At 51.9% G+C, this 25,933-nt stretch overlaps 1 protein-coding gene across 1 annotated transcript in view; it reads right to left on the bottom strand.

Moving 5' to 3' along the window:
• ACSF3 (acyl-CoA synthetase family member 3) overlaps positions 1–25,933 on the bottom strand; it is a 67,151-nt gene that overhangs the window by 30,933 nt on the left and 10,285 nt on the right. Inside the window, exons 3-6 of the mRNA XM_054389757.1 lie at positions 21,250–21,404; positions 20,630–20,775; positions 13,280–13,392; positions 976–1,102 (exon numbers count right to left, since the gene is read on the bottom strand). Of these exons, the coding sequence (XP_054245732.1) occupies positions 976–1,102; positions 13,280–13,392; positions 20,630–20,775; positions 21,250–21,404 (541 nt within the window). The remainder of the gene's footprint in view (positions 1–975; positions 1,103–13,279; positions 13,393–20,629; positions 20,776–21,249; positions 21,405–25,933) is intronic.

Raw genomic sequence — 25,933 nt, 5'->3', positions numbered from 1 at the left:
TGGTACCCTCCTGAATTTGTCGTCCCACCTGATGGGCAGGATTAGCTGCAAGAGTTCTCCTCTGAGAACTTGTCATCCCAGCCCAGAAGCTTCAGATAGGAACAGTCCTGATGATTTCTGCCATCACAGGAGCCATCTGCAGTGGGCATTACTATTACCATGGTATTATCTTCTGGTGACATTTCACAGAACCCCTAAATCCCAGCATGGTGGGGATTGGAAGGGTCCTCTGGGGATCAGCTAGTCTACCCCTCCCTGCTAAAGCAGGGCCACCCAGAGCAGGGTTCAAATTTGATTTGAAAGAAGCACACATCAGAGGTGTTCTCATCTCTGGAGCATTTTGTGTTTCAAAAATATTTCCCTGCCTCAAAAGGAAAAAGCAAAACTAGAAATGCTTTCCAGACTGAGCTAGCCTGGTTATTGTCGGCGGGGAGGGATTTCAGCTCTCACACTGATACACTCCCTCATGACACCAGTGGCCAAGTCCATGACCCCAGCCCACCCCACACAGCAGCACTGCTCATGCTCACAGTTTTGATCCTACAGACCTTGTCTTCAAACACTCACTCACAACCAGGAGAGCAAACTATTCCACAGACACCATGCAGGAGGGGAGGCAGGATAGATCCAGAGCAGTCAGTGGAGGTTTCCAGTGATGTGGCCCTCATGGCTTTTTTAAGTTAAATTCCACCCTTTGGCAATGTGTATGTCCCCCAAAACCACTAAGCACCAGTGTATTACGTTTACACCCCCAAACATACCCAATTGCTTGGCTGACTAATCATGTCCAAGGCATGCAAAGACCCTCCCTGAGCCTGGTGTTCAGAAGAAGATCTCCATCCAGGTTGCAACCTCCCATCTCCAAACCTCCCCTGCCCAGTAGCTAGGCAATGCTGGGGGCCAAACTGGAGTTGCTGCTCCCTCCCCTCCCCTTGCTGACCTCTGCCAGGCACCGTGGGGAAGCCATCCTGGTACCTGTTTTGAACCAGCCATCAGGTGTGAAGGCATCTGCAGTCTCTCTGGGTCTGTTCCAGTACTCGCGGAAGACAGAGGGTCCCTTCACGAGCAGCTCCCCTTCCTGCTCCTCGAGACCTGGCGTCACCTAGGGACAAGCACACAGGGAATGAATCCCAGAGAGTGGTAAAGAGGAGTCACAGAATCCCAGAATCTCAACATGGTGGGGGTTGGAAGGCACCTCTGGAGATCATCTAGTCTCCCCCAGGAATTCATCTGGGAAACCCCCTCCAACCCCCATTTGCTGTCCCTGGCATGATCCGAGGAATGGGATGCTGACAGGGCATCATCAGATGTGTTGTGCTTTTGCAACCTCCAGGTACCCCAGGCCAGGGCACCCTCACCCTCAGGGAGCCCCTCTCCTATTTCTCCTGGGCAAGACCATCCTTACCCACGATGGAACCTCCTGGATGGATGACAGCAGGTCCATGAAAGACCCACACACCCCTGACAGCTCTGTGTCCCATCCCCAGAGCATTGCTGCCCTCCAGGTCTGCACATCTCACAGTGACAGCAGCTAGCTGCAAAGGTGAGTGGATGGCTCAGCCATGGAAATAGCAGCCTCAGGGGACACTGGCCACCAGCCACACCGCTCGGCACCTGCGGCAGTCTGTCACTGGACTGGTAGCAGTGGAGCTTGGCTCTCCAAGGGGAAGGGATGCATGGATAACTGTCCCACTGCAGCTAGAAGATCAGATCCTGGTCTGATATTGAAGGCACCATCACCATTCACTCCAGCTGTACTAGATGTGCAATGTCCTCAGGGACAAGGACCATCCTTCTGCCCACCACAGCAGGGATGAGAACAGCTGTGAGGCAGGGAGAGGGAGGCAGGGGACAATGCCATCCCATGACTGTGCCACACTGCTGTCTGCTCTGTTGATAGACAGAAATCTTCACTGTCCCAAACTGACAAATCTCATACTTGTGCTTTTTTTTTTATCCTGAGGAAGTGGCAGAAACCAGCACCTGATTTGTTTGAGGGGACCCAGAGCTCCTTTCAGGCTCACTGGAAGGCAACACTTGCAGTGACAACTCAGCACCCTGCAAACCCACACAGGCAGGTTCTCTGTGGCAAGAAACCCAACATCCTGCTGGTGTGGGAAGTGGAGAAGGGCAGGAAGGTCACAGACTCCATAGAATGGCTCAGTGTGGAAATGACCTGAGAGATCATCTACTCCAACCTCCCCACCATGGGCAGGGACACCTCTCAAGTAGACTTGGCTGCTCAAAGCCTCATCCAACTTGGCCTCGAAGGGCCCTGGGGAGGAGGCATCCACAGACTTCCTGGGCAGCCTACTCCAGAGTCTCACCATCCTTGGACTGAAGAATTTCCTCCAAAGATCCAGTCTAACCCTGCTCTCCCCCAGCTTCAAACCATTCCCCCTTGTCCTACTGCTAGACACCCTTAGGAAAAGTCACTCTGCAGCCTTCCTGTAGGATCCCTTCAGGTATTGGAAGGCAGCTCTAAGGTCCCCCCAGAGTCCTCTCTTTTCTAGGCTGAACAACCTCAGCTCCCTCAGCCTACCTCCTCTGCCCTGCATGGACACCACTCAGTAATTATCAGAACGCAGGCAGGGGAAGAGATGAGGCACAAACCTGGTGGTGGCTTGTGGGACTGTTTTAAGCTGAACTCCTTTGCAGGGAAGATCCCAGCATGGTGGGAATGGAGGGGCCCTCTGGGACAGTGTGGTGGGTGATGCCAGGGGACCAGCAGGGTTTCAGTGCTGTTAAAAGGCTGTGTATGGTTTTATGATGCAGCTCTGTTCCTCGCTCCTTTTCTTGCTGCTCCAGTTGTAGCATCATAAAACAAGCAAGTTCCCTGAGCAAGCCAGTGTTCCCAGTGCCAGTTTTGCCCTTACATCCCTGCCAGTGTCACCTCTCCTCCTAGAGGACAACTCCACCCTGCAAACTCCACCATCTGAGACAGCAATAATCAACTATCAAAACTGCCCTCGCATCACAGGTATTTTAGTTAGTGCTGTGAGCCTCCAAAGTCAACTCTTTAGCTGCTGGGCTGCCTCTGACTCCCCTAAAAAGGGCTGGGGAGAGTGTGGTGAAGGTAAGGATGGTGAGTACCTGCCAACAGCTGCCTGAGCTTCATCTACACAGCCTCCTAGAAGTCATCTTCTGCTTGTTGACGCTGAATGCAAGACCAGGTGTAAACGTGGCTACTCCAAGCACCTTTGGCCCCATCCTGCCCAGCTGCCCTGTGCAGGCACTATGCCCCACCAGGCCAACCCATGCCCCAGCTCAGAGAGCAGCAAGAGCTGCCCCAGGGACCAATCCTACACAGGGTTTACCTGCAGGCCACGACGGCTTGTGGAAATCAAACCTTGAACCGGCTCCAAATTCCCTGTCATATCAACTCCAGGTTTGGCAGCGGCTCAACCCCCATCTTATCTGGAGCAGAGCTCCTTGGCAGCAGGCACCTCCCTGTTGTGTAATTTAATGATGTTATGGCTGGCTTGCAAACAGTGCAGCAGAGAGGCCGTGACGTTATCTTAATAGGATTTTGCTTGCTGAACTCCGAGTGTCACTGGCACTGCTCCCCGGCCTTGCGGAGGGGACAGGAACCACCCCGGCGCCAGCAGCTTCTGCTTCCAAACTGCCTAGATTAAAAACCAAGGTTCAAGGCCTTAACCTCTCCTACAGCCTCTTGCATCTGATCCCTGCTGAAATCCCAAGGACTCCAAGCTAGCTGGCTGCTGAGCTGCTCTGGAAGCAGGATTTTGGAGGTAGCAGCAGCGTGGCTGCTCTGTCTCATATAACCATGGAATTGTTTTGGTTGGAAAAGACCTTGAAGATCATAGAGTCCAAACATTAACCCAGCACTGCCAGGTCACCACAAAAACAGGCCCCTCAGCACCACATCTCCAAGGTTTGGAAACCTCTCCAGGGATGGGGACTCCACCACTGCCTTGTGCAGCCTGGGCCAGGCCTTGACAGCTTTCAAGGGAAAGAAATTGTTCCTCATGCCCAACCTAATCCTCCCCTGGTGCAACTCGAGGTTGTTGCCTCTTGTCCTGTTGCTTGTTCCTTGGAAGAAGACACCAACCCCCACCTGCCTCCAACCTCCCTGCAGCAAGCTGTAGAAAGCCAAAAGGTCTCTCCCCTCAGCCTCCTTTTCTCCAGGTCCCTCAGCTGCTCTTCACAAGACTTGTGCTCTAGACCCTTCACCAGGTTTCTTGCCCTTCTTTGGACATGCTCCACCACCTCAATGTCCTTTTCCAGACTGGGGAATCACACTGCATTCAGGACTGGTGTGGTGGGCAAGGGGAGAGGTGAGGACATGCTCACCTGCCTTCTAAAAGGAAGCTTGACAGTGCCCTTTCATTACCACCTTCCTGGGCCATGTTTGAATGGATGGCCTAGAGGTGTGAGGCTCACTGGAGCCTTGCCACACTCCCAGGCATTCTGAACTCTCATGCATATTCCTAATTAAGAATTCCCACTCAGGTGTGTGCTTTAGGAATGGCTTTTATGGCTCCTCTGAGCTCTGTGTCCTGCAGCATCCTGCAGGAGGCTAGCAGGAGGCAAACCAGACACAGGACAAATTTCTTCCTGCTGGAAAAAGGCTCCTTGGGGACACAGCACAGACACAGAAAGAAGAGAAGGGAAGAAAAAAAAAAAACCAAACCACCCAAAACCAAAACCCAACCCAAAACCCCCAAGCCCAGAGTGCAATCTACAAGGCCACATTTCCCAGCTGGTCTTGCTCCAAGGGCTAGGAATATCAGAATCCATTTGCTTTTCATTTGGGAGGGTTATGAATTGAAAAGCGAGGCTGGTGCACAGCAGAGCTGGAACACTCCAAACACCCAACCCTCTACTTAACAGCAAATGCTGCTCCACCAAAAACAAGTGACTCTGGATATTTTTAGGCAAGACTGATTTTTGGAGAGTTCCCAGCTTGATTAACTCCAGATGATCCCAAAAGCAGCACAGAAAACAACCCAAGGTTGGGAAAGGTCAGTTCCCCCAGCAGTTGTTCCATGGACTCAAAACTTCTTGATCTATATTAACACCATCAATTAGATGTGGGAAGCTATTCCTGGAATGCCACCAGCTCTCCACACTGCTCTTCTCATCCCTTTTCATTGCAGGCTTCAGAAGCTAATCAGTGAGGTGAGATGTCAGCACATCTTCCTGCTCCCTCAGCAAGCTTCATTAGGGAGAGCCTCCTGACGTGCCCCTGTGCCCATTTAGTGCTTGGGGGCAGGCAGAGGACCAGGCAAGGACTCAGTTATGGCCACCTTTGGGTCTTTTGTCACAAGCCTCACTTAAAAGCTGAGGTCAGGGTGGCTGGGATGTGCTGTGACTACAGACCACAACCTCTAATTGCTTCCTTGTGCTAAGCTGTCCTGCCTTGGCCAGTGTCTCCTCCCTTTGTCTGGAAGTGCTCTGGGACAGAGACTGTCCCTTCTTCTTCCAGTCCCTGGGCTTCACCATCTTCCCACCATGTCCAGGGCTCTTCAGCAAACATCTCCAAGATATGCTACAGAAGCAAACAGCCTCCAAGACCAGATGGAGGTGCAACAGGAGGAGACAAGTTGTAAGGAGGTGGGTTGAACCCACAGCCCAGAAGGGCTCAGGTATGGGGTTACAAAAAACAAGCAGAAACAACACCAGCAACTGTGGAGGCAGGAGATCTGCTTTCATTCCATTCCTCCCAACACAAACACGAACACCTCAGCCTCTGCTGACACAGGCAAGGATACAGAGGAGGGCTGAAGACCCAAACCAGCCATGGTTTAGTGGTAATTTGGCAGTGCTGGATTAATGGTTGGACTTGATGATCTTAAAGGTCTCTTCCAACCAGAATGATTCTATGATGGGACCAGAAAGGGATCCACTCACTCCTTGTCTCTCATGCAGGGAGAACCAAGGCTGCCAACCTGGTGACGGGGAGCAAGGACACATATCCTAAGTTTTCCCTCTGCTAAGAGGAGGAATAAAAGCACTGAACAGCAATAAAAAACTCAGTAGAGATCTTGAGGGTGCTAAGACAAAGGTTAGCTCAAAGGAAACACTTGTGGAAAGAAGGTTCTTCTTGAGAGATGGATACACTTTGAATGTGCAAGGAAATAAGGCTTGTAGGATCAAGGTTGCTCCTGTGACAAGAGGAAGTTTTCAGCTGAAAAACAAGGGGACATGATGCTAATGTAATTTCTGTCTCCACTTCTACCACCAGGAAGAAGTAAAACACTGCTATGGCCACAAATAGAAAAAGAAATCATTAGAGGACAGACAGAAAGAAGGAAGGAGATAAAAATACATCTGAGAATGCAGCTACTGACTGAGCTGAAGAAGGATGTGATCAATGAGAAGCAGCTAAAATGTTTATACAGTACTGAAAGCAGCCTGAGCAATAAAGTGGAGGAACTTGAACTGCTTGGGCAGGGCACAGAAGAGGATACTGAGGAGCTGGGAGGAACGTGGTGAAACAAATCAGAACTGGAATGCACACAACTGCAGTGTCCAACGCTGCAAGGGCTCTGGAAGGAGTTTTTGGATGAAGCAGAAGCAGATGGAAAATGTGGGAGTTTACCAAAGGTGGATTGTGCCAAAACCTGTAAACTGATGTTCCAGAGCAGAAGATCTAACCCAGCCTGCCTTCAACAATGTATTCCTCATGGTGCTTGCCAAGGACGTGCCTACTGATGAGCGAGATCATGGAAATGTGGACAAGATGTGAGGTGGGGAAAAAACAGGAGGAGAAGGAGGAGTCCAAAGCAGTGGTAGCCAGCCAGCCTTTAGCTCTCCATAGCTCTATATGAATTTCACCCCAAGTCCCAAGAAACAATTTGACCCTGAATCAGTGACTTCTTGTCCTGATGAAGACACCCTATAAGGCTTCAGCACCATATGGCATGTCCTGCACCAATAGCAGCAAACTATTGGGAGATGGAACTGGGATGCTGGAGGTATGGATCAGCATCAAGAGACTTTCAGGAGGTACCAGGACATGAGGATGGGATGCAGCAGGGACAAGAAAACAGATTAAAAATTGTACCACTGGAAACGTAAGAGCGCAGAGGACAACGAACAGAGTGGTTTAGACTGAGGTCTGATCAGGACAGGAAAGGAACAAACCAGAGACAGGACTCCCTAGGCCAGGCAGGAACATCCCCACCAGCACATCCATACCTGTCCCATTGCAGGAATGCCAGTCACAGCTGGCACATGCTTATCTCTAGCCTCAGGAGTTCCAGGCAGAAGAAGCAGGTACACTCAGACCAGCTGTTTGAAAATACCTGGGGGGATGAGATGAGAAGACACCACGCAAGAAGGGCACGTGCAGCACTATCTCCATGCAGGACCTGGCCCTGAGAGGTGCTAAGCACCCAAGTCTGCAGCACCCACCCCACTCATGGCCCTGAGAGGTGCTAAGCACCCAAGTCTGCAGCACCCACCCCCACTCATGGCCCTGAGAGGTGCTAAGCACCCAAGTCTGCAGCACCCACCCCACTCATGGCCCTGAGAGGTGCTAAGCACCCAAGTCTGCAGCACCCACCCCACTCATGGCCCTGAGAGGTGCTAAGCACCCAAGTCTGCAGCACCCACCCCACTCATGGCCCTGAGAGGTGCTAAGCACCCAAGTCCACAGCACCCACTCTCACTCATGCTGCCACAGGGTTTCCCAGACCACGGAAGAAGCCTCCAAAACAACCCTGGCAGCTTAGTGGTGACCAAGCACTTCCCTCCTGGTTCTCTGAAGAACTGGGATGAATGTGAGCGAGGTGGAGCCACCCCTGTCCTCCACATGGGCATCGACAGCCAAGACCTGCAGCCATAAGGAAGGGTGAGGGTGCCAGCTGCCCTCAATGCCCGCAGCCCTGCCGAGGTGCTGCCAACCAGCAGCAAGCTGCTAGCAGATGGCAGAGCCAGAGGGAGGGGGGCAGGGCAGGGGAAGATGCTGGTGGCTTTCGGGAGGGAGGGTCAGAGCCGAGCCGGTTCCCGTCCAGGCCGACAGCTTGCGTGTGGATAAACAAGGAGATAATGACAGCTTGGGAGGGGGGGAGAACAAGCCAGGGCTGCTGCAGCAGCGTCCTCCTGCTGCCAGCTCCTGCAACACCAGCAAACTGCTCACCATAAAAGCCCTGGCTAGAACCTTGCCTTAGATCCAGCTGGGAAAGTGTTTATCTCCTGATAGCCCCCAGATTAGGGGGATCTGGGTGGGGCTGGGGAGGGGGTTGGCTTTTTCGATCAGTTAGCAATTTGGAAAGGGAGAGAACAAAAAAAAAAAAAAAAAAAAAAAAAAAAAAAGGGAAAAAAAATCCAACAAAAGTGACACCCCGCCCCCCCCCCCCCCAGAAAAAAAACCCTACCCAACCCCTACCAACCAACCAACAAACAAACAAATAAAAGAGGAGAGAGACAATGCCTGACAGCTTGCAGGGTTCCCAGGCCTCTGCCAGCTGGGAAGCTGAGCAGTTATGAAATATGCATCTGACTGAACAAAGCCCAGCCAAACCTTGGGTGCTGGAGAGCTTGTAACCCTTTCCTGGGTGCTGGAGACCAGCATGGAGAGAGGAAGATCAACTCCCATCCCCACCCCAGAATACCAGAAGGATAAGAGGGGAAAAGAGCAAGAGAAAAAGCATCTGGGAGTGTAGGTAAGGATGAATGAGCCTATCCTTATGGCCGTATGGCCACAGGGACTCAAGAGGCAGCTGAAGGTAGGTTAAAAGTTCAGAAGCCCTTTGGAGGCAAGCAGGAGCAATACCTGGGATGGCTCAAACCTGCTGCTGTCCCCTGACATTCACCCCATACCTCAGTTCCTCTCTAAAAGGAGAAGCACTTGACTGAGCTGCCCAAGGAAAGCATCTCTCCAGGGGATCAGGAATAACATGACCAGGAGGACCAGGGCCTCCTGGAGTGGGCACTGGTGAGGCCACATGACTTATCCTGGGTTCAGATTTGGGCTCCTCACTCCCAGAAGGACAGAGGTGCTGCAGCAGTACTAGAGAAGGGTCTAGAGCACAAGTCTTGTGAGGAGCAGCTGAGGGAACTGGGGTTGTTGAGCCTGGAGAAAAGGAAGCTGAGGGGAGACCTTCTGGCTTTCTACAGCTTCCTGCAAGGAGGCTGGAGCCAGGTGGGGGTCAGTCTCTTCTTCCAAGGAACAAGTCATAGGACAAGAGGAAATGGCCTCAAGTTGCACCAGGGGAGGTTTAGGCTGGACATGAGGAACAATTTCTTCCTCAAAAAGTGGAAGGTTGTGAAGGCCTGGCTCAGGCTGCCCAGGAGAGTGGTGGAGTCCCCATCCCTGGAGGGGTTTGGAAGCTGTGTAGATGTGCTGCTGAGGGACCTGGTTTAGTGGCGACCTGGCAGTGCTGGGTTAATGGTTGGACTTGATCATCTTAAAAGTCTCTTCTAAGCATTCCATGATTCTGTAATTCATCCTTCTGCTGATCACCCACAGGCAAATGTCAAGTCAAGCCCGGGCAGTGACCAGGACAAGGGAGCAGTGCCAGGCACAGCCAACAGCCTGAGCACAAGTGGTTCCATGTCAGATCAGGAACTAGCTCACAGCCCCAGGCTGCAGCAACAATTAGCAAGGATCTGGCACAAGAACCAGCAAGAAAACCTGAACAAACTGGATGCAATGGAGCATGAGGCTCATGAGAGCTGCAAGGAGATCAGGAGGGCTGGAGCATGTGTGAAAGGAACCCAACGCTCATCAAGGGATGGGAGAAGAGGAAGAGAAGAACAGAGATCCAGCAAACTTCCAGCTAAGTAGATTATTGATCTTCAGGGTGTGCCAGAAACCAGCTTTGCACATTACAGCAGTCCCCTGCTGCAAGCCCAAGCAATTATGGGATGGCAAAGCAGAAACCTGCTCCCCACCTCCCAGCTCCTACCACCAAACACTTTCCCCTGACACCACCACCATGCTGCCCAGCTCCTCTGCATCTCACTGTGGCAGGACACATGAATATGTCCAAAGAGTGATGCTGGAAAGCAGCTCTGTGGAGAAGGAGCTGGGAGTGCTGGTGGACAACAAGCTGCCCATGAGCCACCAATGTGCCTGTGTGGCCAAGAAGGGTAATGGTCTCCTGGGGATCTCCTGAAGAGCGTGGCCAGCAGGTCAAGGGAGGTTCCATCTGAACAGAAGGAGGAATGTCTTTGGTGTGAGGGTGTTCAAGCCCTGGAGCAGGCTACCCAGAGAGGTTGTGCTTCTCTGGAGAGATTTCAAAGCCACCTGGACATTGTGGTCTTGGGCAGCCTGCTGTGGCTGACCCTGCTTAAGCAGGGGGGTTGGATTAGATGATTTCCAGAGGTCCCTTCCAACCTCTACACCATTCTATGATTCCATGATATGAAATGGAATTCCATGATATGCAATGCCCCAGGAGCTAACAGGAGAGACAGTGTTAGTGGGGAAGAAACAGCTTGGAGAGAGGCTGTTGTCTTCTGTTATGGAGAAGGAGCAGGAGGCAGGGCTTCATCCCAACAGAAGCAGGGAAGGCAGTGACCTCGTGAGGCTGGGTACAGCACAGCAAAGCCTTTCCCTGGCAGGGGCAGCAGCTCTTTCCCTCACACACAGCAGGTTTTGTTCTGCTCAGCAGAGCTGAGGTGTGAACGTCTCACAGATTGCCCTGACAATGTGCCTAACCCCTGGCACCAGGATCACCTGCTCCAGGAGCTGAGAGGCTGGTGAGAAGAGATGGCTTGGTGCCCAGCTCCTGCGTGGGTACCCAGCATCCCACTAGATTTAGGCAGATTTTAGCCCTCTGTGCTGCTGCCAGGCACAGATACCCTAAGGCTGCCCCATGGCATGGTCCCATGCCCCTGTCACAACCAGGACCAGCTCTGGCTTGGCAGTTTCTTAGAATCATGAAGACTGGAAAAGACCTCTAAGATCATTAAGTCCAACCATCAACCCACCACCACCACAACCACTAAGCCATGTCCCAGAGTGCCATGTCTACATGTTTTTTGAACACCTCCAAGGATGGAGGGTCCACCACCTCCCTGGGCAGCCTGTTTCATGATGATCTGTGCAGCAGAGTGGGCAGACTCTGGCCCAGGTTGCCCAGAGAGGTGGGAGATGCCTCATCCCTGGAACTATTCCAGGTCAGGCTGTTTGTGGCTCTGAGCAACCTGCTCTAGTTGCAGATGTCCCTGCTGACTGGATGACCTTTAGAAGTCCATTCCAACCCAAACCACTCTATGGTTCTCACCCCAAGGACAGCCCCTCTGCTGTGGAGGAGCTGATTTTAACCAAAGCAGGCCTCTCCCTGAGTGGTGAAGTGTGAGGAGCATTCAGACTGTCAGATCCTCCTTGGTTTGAAAAATGCCACTGCTGTGCTCTCTCCTGGCATAAATTATTAAGTGAGCATGATGTGCACTGTGTGCCAGCAGCAGCAGCATCTCAGGGCAGGAGCAGGCAGCAGGTGAGGCTTTCTTCCTGTGACCACAGGTGTGAAGCAGTTAAATGACACTGGTGCTGGGAGAAGAGCTGTGTCACCACGGCTGCCACCTGCCCACCAGCATGGAAAGTCACACTCTGTACCCAGGCTGTATTAAAACCAACCTTCTGGCATCTCCACACGTCCATCTGAGAGCAGGGACCGTTTTTCCCACCTCACCACAGTTCTTCTGACAGTTCTAGGGACAGAGGCAGCCAGCTCTGTCTTGCTCCTGGACATGCTGTGAGTGTCCTGGAGGTACTCAGCCAGCCAAAAAAACAGACAGGACCATTTCTTACCCTCCAGCCTGAAGAAAGTCCCAGTTCAGCTGGGATAAGGGGCAAGGTGGGTGAGGTGGTGACACACAGGGATCAACCCCCACTTCAGAGAGGGACCAACCCATCAGCCAACACCCAGAGGCAAGCTTTACCACCTCCCCACAGCCTCCCTGGCTGATGCCTTGAGAACTCACCAGAACATTCAAAAAATCCCCCAAGGGAGAGCCTGACGGAAAACCAACCATCAGCAAAGGGCATGGGGCCAACACCAGCACTGGTGGGACCTCCTGGGAGCACCATGAGGCATTACATGGACCTCAGCCACCTCTGCTGGGGGCTGAAGGGTGTCTGTGAGAAATGAGTGGGATAAAGAAAGTGATTCCTCTGCCCCAAATATAAATTCAAGCAGCCTGAAGGCAGGGTAAAGAGAAGTTATGTGAGTCTCAGCTCACTGAAGCTCAGGGTGGGGGGCAGTGGGCTTCCAGCACCAGACAGAGGTCATCTGTGCTCCCCTTCTTCTCAGTGCAACCAGAAGGAAGGGGAAGCAGTACTGAGCAGAACAGAAACCTTAGGTGTTTTTTTCCTCTCATAACTCAGAGGAACAACATCAACATTCCATCCTGGAAGTAGCTGCACTTCAGGGGTTCCTGTGTCTGAGACCTCATTTGTAAAGCACCTGGGGATCCCTCAGGGTGAGAAAAGCACTGGAGGATCATTACTGAAATGGACATGTTGTATTTCATGTCTCAACTTCCACACAAGGTGGGAAAAAAAAAAAAAAAAGGCCAAGGGCTACCTCCAGGATGAGGAGACAAGACCATGAAACCCAACACTCAGCCAGGGCAGGGATGAAAATGGGATGTGGCTTCCTGCAGCCACTGCAGGTCTCCCATTCTGCTCACTGCTCAGTTACACTGCAGCAGTGACACAGAGTAAAGAGCAGCAAACCCTTCTTGTCATAAAAGCCAACAATCCCTGGCCAGAGTGGTCCCTCTTAGCCCTCCCTTGGGTTTGTTATACACATTAGGGGTGGGATCCAATGCCCTGTTATGGCATCAGAACGTAAAATGCAGAACCTGCTGCAGCCTCATCACCGCACACACAGGGCTGCTCCTGGTCCTGCTGGCTTCTCCAGCTTCCAGCACTGGAACTCTTCCGCTGGAGCAGGTCACAACAATGCCCCTCAGCACCACATCCATACAGCCTTGAAACCCCTCCAGGGATCAGAACTCCACCACTGGTGTGGGAAGCCTAGGCCGGGCCTTGACAACCCTCAAACAGAAGAAACTGTTCCACATGACCTAAACCTCCCCTGGGGCAACTTGAAGCCATTTCCTTTGTTCCTTGGGAGAAGAGACTGACCCCCACCTGCCTCCAATCTCCTTTCAGGGAGTTGCAGAGAGCCAGAAGGTCTCCCCTCAGCCTCCTTTTCTCCAAGTTGACCAACCCCAATTCCCTCAGCCGCTCTTCACAAGACTTGTGCTGTAGGCCCTCCACCAGCTTCATCGCCCTTCTTCGGATGAGAAGGGCATGAGACAACATGAAGCAGACAAGAACATGGCTGAGCACTACCTGTGTGTGGTTTTCATCTCCCTGAGCATGGATGGTGTAGGAACGATGACCGTTCTTCAAGGTCTCACTGGCGATGCGCACTTCCACCCCCGGAAGCGGGTTGCCCACAGAACCTAGGAAGGAAAACAAGATTGAAACAGTGGATGGCCTCTGGGAAACAGCCAAATCAAGGATGCAAAAGAGCAGCTGCTCGTCTATCAACAGCATCTGCAGACTGTGCTGGCACTAAAGAACTTCCTAGCAGGGGGTTACCCTTCAGGAAGGCTTCGATCACGTCGTGTGTCTGCCTGCAAATGTCACCGTGGTGCAATACGCTGTTGTTCGCTGAGCAGGCAGCACTGGAAATGCTGAGGAAAACAAATGTGTCTCCAGCCCTCAACAGCCTCTCTTGGCTGATCTTTGAAGGCATCAGCACAGCTTCGTAGCTCAGTAATGAAGCTGTCTTTAAAAAAAAAAAAAAAAAAAAAAAAAAAAAGGCAAAAAGCAAAAGAAAAGGCACCACGAAACCTACACAAAGGCATGAAAAGAGCGAGCAGGATGGTTACTGCAGGGGCTCGCTGCTTTCCATAGCTGGACCTGACAGAGAAGGTGAAGGCTTAACAGTGTGAGAACTGCCAGGGATTAGCTCAGGTTTATGAGACATCAACATGCTGTATATAAAACATCACAGGAGAAGAGCAGAGATCAAACCCACACTGTTCTTCCACAGGTTTCCATTTTCAAAGCCAGGGAATCTGACAGAGCATCATGAACAACTACTATTAAGTTCTACAACTGTTCTGTGACCCAGAGCTCCCCACTCTGCAGCCGCCGCATTCTCACACCCTGCTTTTGTGCCTGCCTTTCTTGGTGAGCATCTGAAAGCACAGAAGAAAGGGTGGCTTTACTCCTGCAACCTCTGTTTGAGGTGGGGAGCCTCCAGGTTCAAGGAGCAACTAGGATTTGTGGGCATCTGCTGGTGCAGCAGGTCCTGTTCTGCCACTCAACAGCATGAGGCTGCTCTTGCTGCAAGATGACACCCACAGCTGTCACCTCCACCTCCTGTGAGCAGGGAGAGGGACATCAGCACACAGCAACCTGTGGCCCAGGAAGGCTGGAAGGTCTGAGCTTAAATCTTCCTGTATTTTAAGGGAAGACCAGTTCTTACCCTGGAGAGCCTCCAGTTGGTGATGCTTTCCAGCTCTGCTAGGATCTGCTCAACACTTGGAAAGCCCCCAGAGCAGGGTGGGCAGGACCTGCAGCTCAGCAATCTCTTCTTGTCATCTGTACCTCAGGCATTTGGGTTCAAGTGGCATTTTCCCTATCCTGGTCTCATTCTCCTCTTCAAGCCCTGGAGATCTGCTATCTGTGACATCATGATTTTGTTTGCTACACTGGTCAGTTGCCATGGCAATTGATATGTCATGGTAGTCCAGATTTATGGCATCCCTGCAGGATCAGCTCCGAGCAGATGGGCTACGAGGGAGTGAGATTTTTATTGCAGTGAAACTACCCCAACAATTAGCAAAGCTGGCAGGAAACAAACAGAAAGCGACGTGGCAGATCTGTGGTGTGTGTCTGAGCTGCTTGAAATTGCCTTCTGTGGTCAGGTCAGTCAACACAGGTCCTTCTCTGACCACAAGCATCACTTGGGTGGCTCTCACCTCATGGCCAGAGACTGCCAGGAGTCAGAGACAGAGAACTGCAGCAAGGGAAGGAGGGAGAAGCACAGAAGCATAGAATCATGGAATTGTTTCTTTTGGAAAAGACCTTTAAGATCATCCAGTCCAACCATGATCTAACTCTGCCAAGTCTTAGGGTAAACCTTGACCCCCAGCACCACATCTCTGCATCTTTGCAACACCTCCAGGGATGGGGATTCAACCACCTTCCTGCCTGGGCAGCCTGTTCCTGTGTTTGAGAACTCTTTCAGGTTTCTTCTAATGCCCAACCTAAACATCCCCTGGGGCAACTTGAGGCCATTTCCTCTTGTCCTATGGCTTGTTCCTTGGGAGAAGAGACTGACTCCCAACCTGGCTCCAACCTCCTTTCAGGCAGTTGTAGGAAGCCAGGCCTCTCCACAGCCTCCTCCAGGCTGAACAACCCCAGATCCCTCAGCTGTTCCTCACAAGACCTGCCCTTCACACCCTTCACTAGCTTCATTGCCCTTCTCTGGACTCACTTCAGCAACTCAATGTCCTTCTTGGAGTGCAGGTCCAAAATTGAGCACAGCACTCCAAGTGTGGCCTCACCAGTGCTGGGTACAGGGGGATAATCCCTGCCCTGGTCCTGCTTGTCACCCCATTCCTGCTACAGGCCAGGATGTTTTGTGGCCTTCTTGGCCACCTGCACACACACTGGCTCATCTTCAGCTGGCTGTCAATCAACACCCTCAGTCTTTCTCTACTGGATGTGGGCCAGGAGGAAGATTCACCAGAAGTTCCTGAAAATGCCATGAGGTATTTGTTTTAAACAGACACTGCCAAGTCAGGCTTGCAAAGCTCATGGAGGGAGCAGTAACCAGTGCAATGAGCTGCCACGGGCTCTCACAGACTGGAAGCCTTTAAACCAAGAGCAGACGCATGCCTCCCTGGAAGATGCTTCTTCCCTCTATGCAAGCTACTGACCTCAATGTGGAAAATCTAATGGACTGGTGGGCAGCAGAACTTGATAGTTAGTGCCTACAGCCTTTGAGACCAAAATACCAAAGAGCAGCACAGCACTGTCAAACATGTCTGAAGCCACAGAGAAGGCAACATGTTCCCCATGCAGTGTTTCAGACCCACCACTTTATTTCCTACGTGGCTGAAGCAAAAGCAACATGTAAAATACGTCCCTCCTGGGGAGCTGCTTCCTTACATTTGGCCTGGAAAAGGCTTTCTACTCTTTAGGAAAGCTGACAAACTTGGAAATCAACATCTGCAAGGGCTGCAAATGCTCCTGACATTGATTGGAGCTACAGGAACCTGACAGCATTAATAAAATTCATGCAAAAACAACGACTCGAGCTCCTCAAGCCCATCCACCCTGTCAAGACACACGCCGTGCTGACTCCAACAGGTCAGCACAAGCCTGAGCCTGTTCCCAAAGGAGCAGCACCAGACGGGGGGGATCACAATCAGGGGCGATCAGACGGGGGTCAGCACTCAGCCCTGCCTTCCTTTTGTCCGCAGCCATAACCCCGAGTCGGGGAACTGGGGAGCAACCCTTGCTCCTTTCCCCTCTCACCCTCCCTGCCGGCTCGCTCCAATTCGCAGCCTCCCGGACGCTGGGAAGCGCTGGCAGGAGGCCCTCGGTGCCGGCTCCGCCCGCGGCGTCAGCTCCGCCGGCACCAGCCCTGCTGCCAGCAGGGAGAAGTGACACCATTATTCCTGCACCGTTTCTCCTCTGTTTAAGAAAGTTGTCAGCTCTTCCCAGATAAATTTAATTGGCCCTGCGGTCTGTGTCCTTTCGGTATCAGGGGACCTCGGCGCTGTTATGCGCGGTGGTGTCCTGGGAGGATTGAAACAGGCCAACGATAAGGCACTCAACGATCTCACTGTCAACAAGACACGGAGTCCCCGCAGTAGGAGCTATTAGCTGCCTCTGATCTAAACCTCCAATTAAAGTGGTGATTAGGCCCAGTGAGGCATTCTCCAGCCATGAATTATTCATCTCCCTTCACAGGAACAGCACCGGGGGGATTAGAAGGAGAGCTGCTGAAAACAGAGGCATTTTAAGCAGGGGTTTAACCATCTACAAGCAAACATTTATCTTTCCAATCTTTCCTCTTTTCTTCTTCTTCTGGAAACTGAAGTTGTTCCCCCCGCCTTCTCCCCATGCCCCTGCCCCTTCAGACCTGTGCTGTGGGTGGAGAGCGGTGCCACGCGTCCACAGACACCCACGGTGACAGGGGCAGAAGCCAAGGACTTCAGCCCTCCCTAGCCAGCTCAAGCAGTCGGAAGCCCCCGGACCTCTCCTCAGAGGCTCCAGAATCACAGTACCAGAATCTCAGATCATCCAAGTCCAACCTCCCTGCTAAACAGGGTCACCCACAGCAGGTTGCCCAGGATCACAATGTCCAGGTGGCTTTAGAATCTCTCCAGAGAAGACTTCAAAACCTCTCTAGGCAGCCTGCTCCAGGGCTCCAACACCCTCACAGCAAAAGAATTTTCTCCTCCTGTTCAGATGGAACCTTCTGGGTTCCAGTTTGTGTCCCTTGTCCTGTCACTGGGCACCACTAAGAGCAGTGAAGCAACAGAGCAGGACATGTGCTGCTTCCACTCCAGGAGAGACCCTCTGGCCAGGACGAGGACCCCTGGACATACCCACTGGTGTCACTCCTTTTTCCAAATGAATCAGTTTGGCCAGTGTGCAGGTCTATGCTCACTGCTGCCTGGCATCCATCCCTGTAATGCCACTGCCACCTGAGGTCTGTTCTCTGGATACTTCCCTCCTCCTCCTTCTCAGCTTCTGTTCCCAGCCCATCATTGCTTTTGACTCTCAAGTGACTCTCACACACTGGATGTTCACTGGTGACCTTACATCCCAGTCTCTAATGGGGTACTATATCAAAAGCTTTTTCACAGCTCCAGTAAATTATGCCTCAGCTTCCCCCATCTGCTTCCCCACTGACACTTCCTGCAATGAATTAATCAAGCCTATTCAATTACAGCCTTCTTTCTGCAAGGTCTCTGGCTGATCCACACCTTTGGGAGATCTTCTCTCCCATCCTGGGCTGCAGAGAGCCCCTGGATGGTGGCTGGAGTGATGGTCAGCCAAGCTTTACCTTCAATCCCTCTGCTCATAGCTGATATATCCCCAGCATCCCTGCAGATTCCAGTACCCTGTGGGACCCTGCCTCAGCTCTGTTCAGGAGCATGGCCACCAGTCCTGCAGTAGGAGCTGTCCTTTTGGGTGCCAACATCTGTCTGAGCCATGTTGTTTTCAGTCTTGTTTCCTTTCATCTCCTGGGAAATTCCTAGAGCCTCCACTCATTTCTCTCACTGAAGGTAAATGAAAAGCAAATACAACCAGGCTGGGGGGACATTCAAACCATCTCTGCACCCTCACCTTGAGGCATGGGGCTCACAAACAGCTGGAGTTTGTGGAGGTGGGAATCTTGTTTCCCTGTCTGGTTCCCTCTCCTGCCTTCAGGGATGGGACTTTTGGAGGTAGGGAAGAGCAGAAGGTGGGGGAATGACATTTACTCTGCAAAAGTAAACTCAAGATTGTGTTTTGAGCTGATCTCAGGCTGAGGAGACAATGTGGAGGAATTGCACCTTCTCTTCGCCCTGCGTGGTCCCTGCAGGATCATGACTTCTCCATCCCATGGGATGCCACAATGCCCATGACAGCCCCCCAAGGTAACATGGGTCCCCCAAGACCCCTCATATGGTGCCATGCCTGCAGACTGCATGTGGGGAGGAGAAGGTGGCACAGTGGTGGGCTGAGCTGCTTGGCTGACAGATGGCCACATTCCCAACCAAAAGGGGGGGGCACCTGATATTTTTAATGCCTCAGATCAATTTATTTCTAGGTTACATAAAGCAACCTAAAAATTGAGGAGTGTTGCAAAGTGTGGCTAAGAGAAGTGAGGGAAGACAAGGAGAGAACAGGACCAGAACATACAACGAGGTGTGACAGCTTCTAACTCCTGAAGAGTCAAGAAACCTGCACTAAAATAAGAGTGAGCAGACATCCTATTTTCAGCCATCAGCACTGATCAGTTGGACAAGAACTGCTGTGTGGAGATTCCTGTGTCAGCACCACCCACAGATACAACTCCACAGAGCAGGAGCCGGAGGTGCAGCCCCACCACAGTACTTGAACTAAGGCTTTGGACATAATAGAGCATCAGTATGGACTCTGCCTCCTGGGACAGAATCAACCCTGCATGCATCACTGTGAGCTCTGCAGTGCCTATCCACCATGGCAAGTGATCCCAGGGAAACCCACCAGCCACTTCCCAGGCACCCATGATGCATGGAGGGAGAAGGTTTAGTGGACCTGGTACAGTTAGGTAGTGGTTGGACTCAATGATCTTGAAGGTCTTTTTCAGCCAAAATGATTCTGTGATTCTATGTCCCCTCCTGAATTCCCAATACCAATTCCCCTACCAGCATCACTCTTCCTACCATAGCCTGCTGCTCAGCCATGACAGATGGTGATTAGATGTAAATTGTCTGTGATGAAACAACCCAGAGAACAGAGAGTTTTGGTTGGAAAAGACCTTTAAGATCATTGAGTTCAGCTCACATCTGGGTAGCAAGAGAACCATCCAGCCCCCTCTGTCTGACCAGGTAGTGAAGGTCTCCCTCCCTTCCTCAGAGTTGAAGCAGAGCTTGCTCCAGATACTGAGGAGGCTCTGGGCTGGGGTTTGCTAGGAAATCCATCACCTCCCTGAAGGGCAGCAGCACCAGGACTCTCCAGGTTCTGACACCATATATCAGTTGATGGGACACACAAGGAGAGCAGCCAGCTCCTCTCCAAGCTGCCCTGCCTGTTTGTAGGATCATAGAATTGTTTTGGTTGGAAGAGACCTCCAAGATCATCAAATGCAACCATTAACCCATCACTGCCAGGTCACTGCTAAACCAGGTCCTTCAGCACCACATCTACACAGCTTCCAAACCCCTCCAGGGATGGGGACTGCAACCACTGTCCTGGGCAGCCTGGGCCAGGCCTTCACAACCCTCTTCTTTTTGGGGAAGAAATTGTTCCTCACATCCAGCCTAAACCTCTCCTGTTGCAACTTGAGGCCATTTCCTCCTGTCCTGTCACTTGTTCTCTTGAGATAAGAGACCAAACCCCATCTGACTCCAACCTCCTCTCAGGTAGTTGTGGAGAGCCACAATGTCTTCCCTCAGCTTCCTTTTCTCCAGGATTAAACAACCCCAGTTTCCACAGCTGCTCTCCTCAGAAGACCTGTTCTCTAGACACTTGACAACTTTTCTGGACCCACTCCAGCACTTCAGTGTCCTTCTTAGAGTAAGAGGCCCAAAACTCAACCCAGTATTCGAGGTGTGGCCTCACCACTGCTGAGTACAGAGAGACAATCCCTGCTCTGGTCCTGCTGGCCACACTAAGTCTGATCCAAGCCAGGATGCTGTTGGCCCCCCTGGGCACACGCTGGGTCATCTGTCAACCAGCACCCCCAGGTCCTTTTCACTGGGCAGATTCCAGCCACCCTGCCCCAAGCCTGGAGCATTCATGGGATTGTTGTGATCCGAGTGCAGGACCCAGCACTTGGTCTTGTTAAAGTTGAGCTCACTGGCCTTAGCCATCAATCCAGCCTGGCCAGATCCCTCTGTAGAGCTTCCTACCCTTCAGCAGATCAACGCTTCACAGCCAATTGCCTCCACACAGTGTACATCCTCTGGAGACTCCTACCTGGGACACGGACTCCATGCAAAGGGTTAGAAAGCGCCATTCCAATCTCAGTCATCCCATACCTCTCCAGCAAAGTGTGCCCAGTGATGCTCTTCCACTTCTCAAGGACAGGCACAGGCAGAGCTGCAGAGCCTGACACCATTAACCTGCACAGGGAAACCCCATGTAAGAAAGTCTCCAAGATCACTTTTGTTCCACACAGTCTAACCCAGGGTTACAAAAAGCCTACTCCTACATAAAGCCTTAAGCCAAAAGCCCAAAAAACATTTTAACTGCTACCAAAGATGTTCCTTACACGTAGAAGACTCTCTGATAACAGGTTTTAAGCTAAGATGGGACAACCCTCTAAAAAAGATCCTGCTGCACAGGATTGTAGGACAAAGCCCTCAGTCCTGTGTTATGCAGGGTGAGGTACAATGAGCACACAGACCCCTTCTGGCTTTACCATGCAAGGGTGGCTCTTAATTAACAAAATGTCACCTTGATTCTTGTCAAAGAGACACTAAAGCACAACAACCAGCTCTGCAAAGAGGTGATGCTGAAAAGGAAACCTCAGCAGATCCACTATGGGGACAGCCAGCCCCCAGCAGCCCCTGCTCAGAGGGACTTTGGTCACCTACCTGATATTCTCCTGGCAAAAGGCATGCACAAAAGCCTGGACTTGAGGTTGAGAGAAATTCTTGTCATAATACTCTATCAGCTTGGCATAGATGGTGGGCACTGCCATGAAGACACTGATACGGGGAGCTTCAGAGCGTAGGAGCCTCTTCCAAACCTAGGGAAGAAAAGGACATACAGATAAAAGTACAACTTCAGGTGGAGAATGAAGGGATCTTTTGAGCCTCTCACTCCAAAATTGACATTGAGGTGCTGGAGTGGGTCCAGAGAAGGGCAGTGAAGCTGGTGAAGGGTCTAGGGCACAAGTCTTGCACAGTGCAGATGAGGGAGCTGGGGCTGTTCAGCCTGGAATAAAGGAGGCTGAGGGGAGAAGTGCTATGTCTACACATTTAATGAACACCTCCAGGGACAGTGACTCCGCCACCTCCCAGCCAGCCTGGTCCAATACTTGACCACTCTCTCAGTAAATTTTCTTTTCTAATATCCAACCTAAAAACCTCCCCTGGAGCAACTTGAGGCCATTTCCTCTTGTCCTATCACTAGTTACTTGGGAGAAGAGACTGACCCCCATCTGCCTCCAACCACCTTTCAGGGAGCTGTGGAAAGCCAGAATGTCTCCCCTCAGCCTCCATTTATCCAGACTCAACAACCTCAGTTCCCTCAGCTGCTCCTCAGAAGCCCTACTCTCCAGACCCTTCACCAACTTCATTGCCCTTTCCTGGACACACTCCATCACCTCAATGTCCTTCTTGGCGTGAGGGCCCCAAAACTGAGCCCAGCACTCAAGGCATGGCCTCACCAGTACCAAGTACAGGGGCAGACTCAGCACTGCAACCGAGCCCACTCCTTCCACACCTCACCACTCTTCCTGCTTGGTAAAGCTCTTCCCAAGACAGGACTGATCCAAAGCCATCAATAAATCACCACAGGGCACGGTGACGGCCACCTCGCTGCCTTCGCTCCAGTCCCTGCCCCGCTGTTGACAAATGTATTTGCTAACAGCTCCTGACAAGGAGCGCTGCCTCTCCCCTCCCTGCCTGCACACGCTCAGCTGCACACAGGGCAGCCAGGGAAGGCAGGGATTGATTGAAGGTGAACAAGTGAATCTCCTTCATGCTGTCACTCTGCCCCCGTCCCCTCCGTCCTGCTCGCTCGGGCTCTATTTCATTACTTTCTACTTCGCTGCGCCGGTGTCACCTCCCTCCCCCCAGCATCTCTCACTCCACTGCTTCAGAACAATCAGCTCCTAAAGAAAAAATATCACCACCACCACCCTGTTATTGTTCTTAATAGAGAAGGACATGTCCAACAAAGACACCATCCCACCCAACAGAAGGGACTCCATGCTGCCCTCCCAGCCTGGCGATGGTCCTCAATGGGGTGAGGCAGATGGACACGGTGGAAGCTCTCTGGGCACCTTGTGAGCTGGGACATGAGGCCTGCAAGATCTCCTCAGCATCAGGAAAAGCAGAAGAGGAACACAATTTGCCTGGACTGATGGGTGGCAGGTGCAGAGGACACCATGCTCCTGTGCAGAGATCCCTCCCACAGCATAGAATTGCATCATAGAACCACCAAATCATTTTGGCTGGAAGAGACCTTGAAGATTATCCAACCCAACCATTTACTCAGCACTGCCAGGACACCACTAAACCATGTCCCTCAGCACCACATCTCCACAGCTTGGAAACGCCTCCAGTGATGGGGACTCCACCACTGCCTCAGGCAACCTGGAGCAGGCCTTGGCAACCCAGGCCAGGCCTTTGCAACCCTCAAGGAGAAGAAATTTTTCCTCATGTCCAACATAAACCTCCCCGGTGCAACTTCAAGGCCACGTCCTCTCATCCTGTCACTTGCTTCTTGGGAGAAGTGACCAACCACCACCTCACTACCAACATCATCCTCTAAAACATGTCAGAGCAGGCACAATGGCATTTAGAAGGATCTAACAGCTACCATTCTCCTCCCACCCTCCTTCCCCAAGACCTTTCTCTCTTCAATATCTCTCCCCTTTGAGGCAGTAGGATGGAGAAGGACCTCTCCAAATCCACAGACCTGCTCTCCTTAGCTCTCAAGAGCCATTCCCTTGGACAGGCTGAGACATGGAATGGCAAGCAGGGATCAGGACTGTGCCAAAAGGATTGAAGGGAGACAGATGCTTGGAGCTGCTCAATCCTTGCTGTGTGATTATTTTTTTTTGCCTTCCCAAGGCCAGAGCAGCTGTGGGGATTGCAGGCAGACTTCCAGCCTGGCCACACAGCAGAGTTATTTTCACACAAACTTGGGCCTGAGAACAAAACAAACCTATCACTCCAAACCACAGCAGATCTCTTTGCACCCCAGAGTCCTCTGTCCTCACTCCCCTGCTCAACTCCTGCCCCAGATAAAATCCTCCCTAGAGCTGCTCCAGCCACAGGAGCTGCTTTTTGTGTCAGTCCAACCCGCCCCAGCAACAGCCCCTTCCTGAAGACAAGCAGTGCCTTTGGATTTGTGCCACCAGCTGCCGGGCGATCTGCTGACAGCCAAACATCTCCACCTGCTCTGCCCCTTCTCAGCCAAATCTGGATCCTTCTCTTGTGTTTTAAGGGCACTAAGCACCGAGCCATGGTGCAAAGCTGGCAGCCCCAAAGCTGTCTGGAGGGCGTGTTGCTGCCCAGCCATCTGGAACAGCTATTTCTGTTTGATAACTCAAACTTCACGCTTTGAGGGAAGGATCTGGGAACGTCTTGTTACCTGGGACTAATCAATCAATCCCAGGGCCTGGACAGGCTCAAGGCAAGAGGCCAGCTTTGCCCTCCCAGCACCTCATCCTCTGACACCAGCAGGCTGAGAGCAGCACAATCAGTCTCCCCCTCTGTTATCCCCGTGTCACCGTCACCATGTCAAGAACCTGAGGACAGGGTATTGGCAGCACATCATTTCATTTTCTTCTGCTCACCTGACACCTCAGAGCTCCAAAGGCTTTGAAAAAGCCATGGATCCTGGAGGCAAACATGGCACTGCTGGACTTTGCACCAAACACTCGTTGCACACAAGGGAAGCAGCAGTTTTGTGATGGATTATGTTCAGGAGACGGACAAAGGTTCTTCCCTTTAAGATAAAGAAGGACTAGGAAAACAAAGTCTCTAATTGCAGGAAAGAAACAAGAGTACTGGCTCCAGCCTTGTTCAACTTCATTGATAACCTGGATTGGACTCTCAGCCAGTTTGCTGATTATAGCAAACTGGGAAGAGTGGCTGACACCCTGTCAGGCTGTGCTGTCATTCAGTGAGACCTGGACAGGCTGGAGAGCTGGGCAGAGGGCAACCATATGAAGTTCAACATAAGCAAGTGGAAGGTCCTGCACCTGGAGAGGAAAAAACCCTGCACCAGTATAGGTGAAGGAGTGACCTGCTGGAAAGCAGCTCTGCAGAGAAGGAACTGGGAGTGCTGGGGGACAAAAAAATTGCCCATGAGGCAGCAATGTGCCCTCAAGGCCAAGAAAGGGCAATTGTCTCCTGTGGTGCATGAAGAAGAATGCAGCCAGTAGGTGGAGGGAGGGTCTCCTCCCCCTCTACTCTGCTGCAGTAAGGCCACATCTGGAGTAGTGGTCCAGTTCTGGGCTCCCCAGCTCAAGAGAGACAGAGAACTACTGGAGAGAGTCCAGTGGAGGCTACAAAGACTCTGAGGGGCCTGGAGCATCTCTGTGAGGAGGAAAACAGCTGGGGCTGTTTAGCCTGCAGAAGAGCAGCCTGAGAGGGGATCTGCTCAATGCTCAGCAAGAGCTAGAGGGTGAGGGGCAAGAGGATGGGGCCCAGTGGTGCCCAGTGACAGGACAAGGAGCACCAGGCACAAACTGGAACCCAGGAGGTTTCATCTGAACAGGAGCAGAAACTCTTGCTGTGAGGGTGCTTATAGCCCTGGAGCAGGCTGCCCAGAGATGCTGTGGAGTCTCCTTCTCTGGAGATTCCAAACCTGCCCAGACATTGTGATCCTGGCCAGCCTGCTGGTTTGGACTAGATGATCTCCAGAGGACCCTTCCAATGCCCACCATGCTGGGATTCTGCAAAGAAAAGGAACAGCTTCTCATCAGCAGTAACAGCAGAGAAAGCTCAGGGCAGGCTTACAGGACAGCGCTGCCTGAGCCAGCAAAGTGGGAGACCTGTCCCAGGAGCCCCACATTCCCAATTTTCTCCCCCCTCCCGCTGCACAAAGGCATATCTGGGCAATTCCATGGACTGGGCAGTGGGATTTTGCCATCAGTCAGTAAGAAAAAAACAGGAGAAAATGACACCAGTGGGTACAAAACAACAGCTGTAAGATTTTTCTCACGTTATTTCTTCCAGCACATAGAGATGGTGAATGAGGATGGAGGAATACACAAGCAGCACCAGGAGATGGCCCTTCCACCCAGCAACCTTCCCAACCAGCCTCAGGATCTGCTAAGATCACCTGAAGGAAGAGGTGCAAGCAGAGGGGAGAAAAGGCAGTAACTTCTTTTCTATTACAGAGCCCTCACCCTCAGAAGGAGATGTGAAATGCCATAAACTAGAGAGAAACCACCAAATCCACCAACACTTTGGGCATCTTCCTGAACTACAACTCCACAAAAAAACAGCCAGAAGATCTGCAGGTGAAAAAGCCTAAAAGCTGAAAAGGATAGAAACCTCAGCATGGATTTTCCTACCAGAGTACAACTGGATAACA

Source organism: Indicator indicator, chromosome 19 (genome assembly GCF_027791375.1).
Source record: "Indicator indicator isolate 239-I01 chromosome 19, UM_Iind_1.1, whole genome shotgun sequence".
Taxonomy (NCBI): domain Eukaryota; kingdom Metazoa; phylum Chordata; class Aves; order Piciformes; family Indicatoridae; genus Indicator; species Indicator indicator.
Note: the sequence above shows the minus strand (reverse complement) of the source record. Positions and strands in the feature narration are given on the sequence as shown.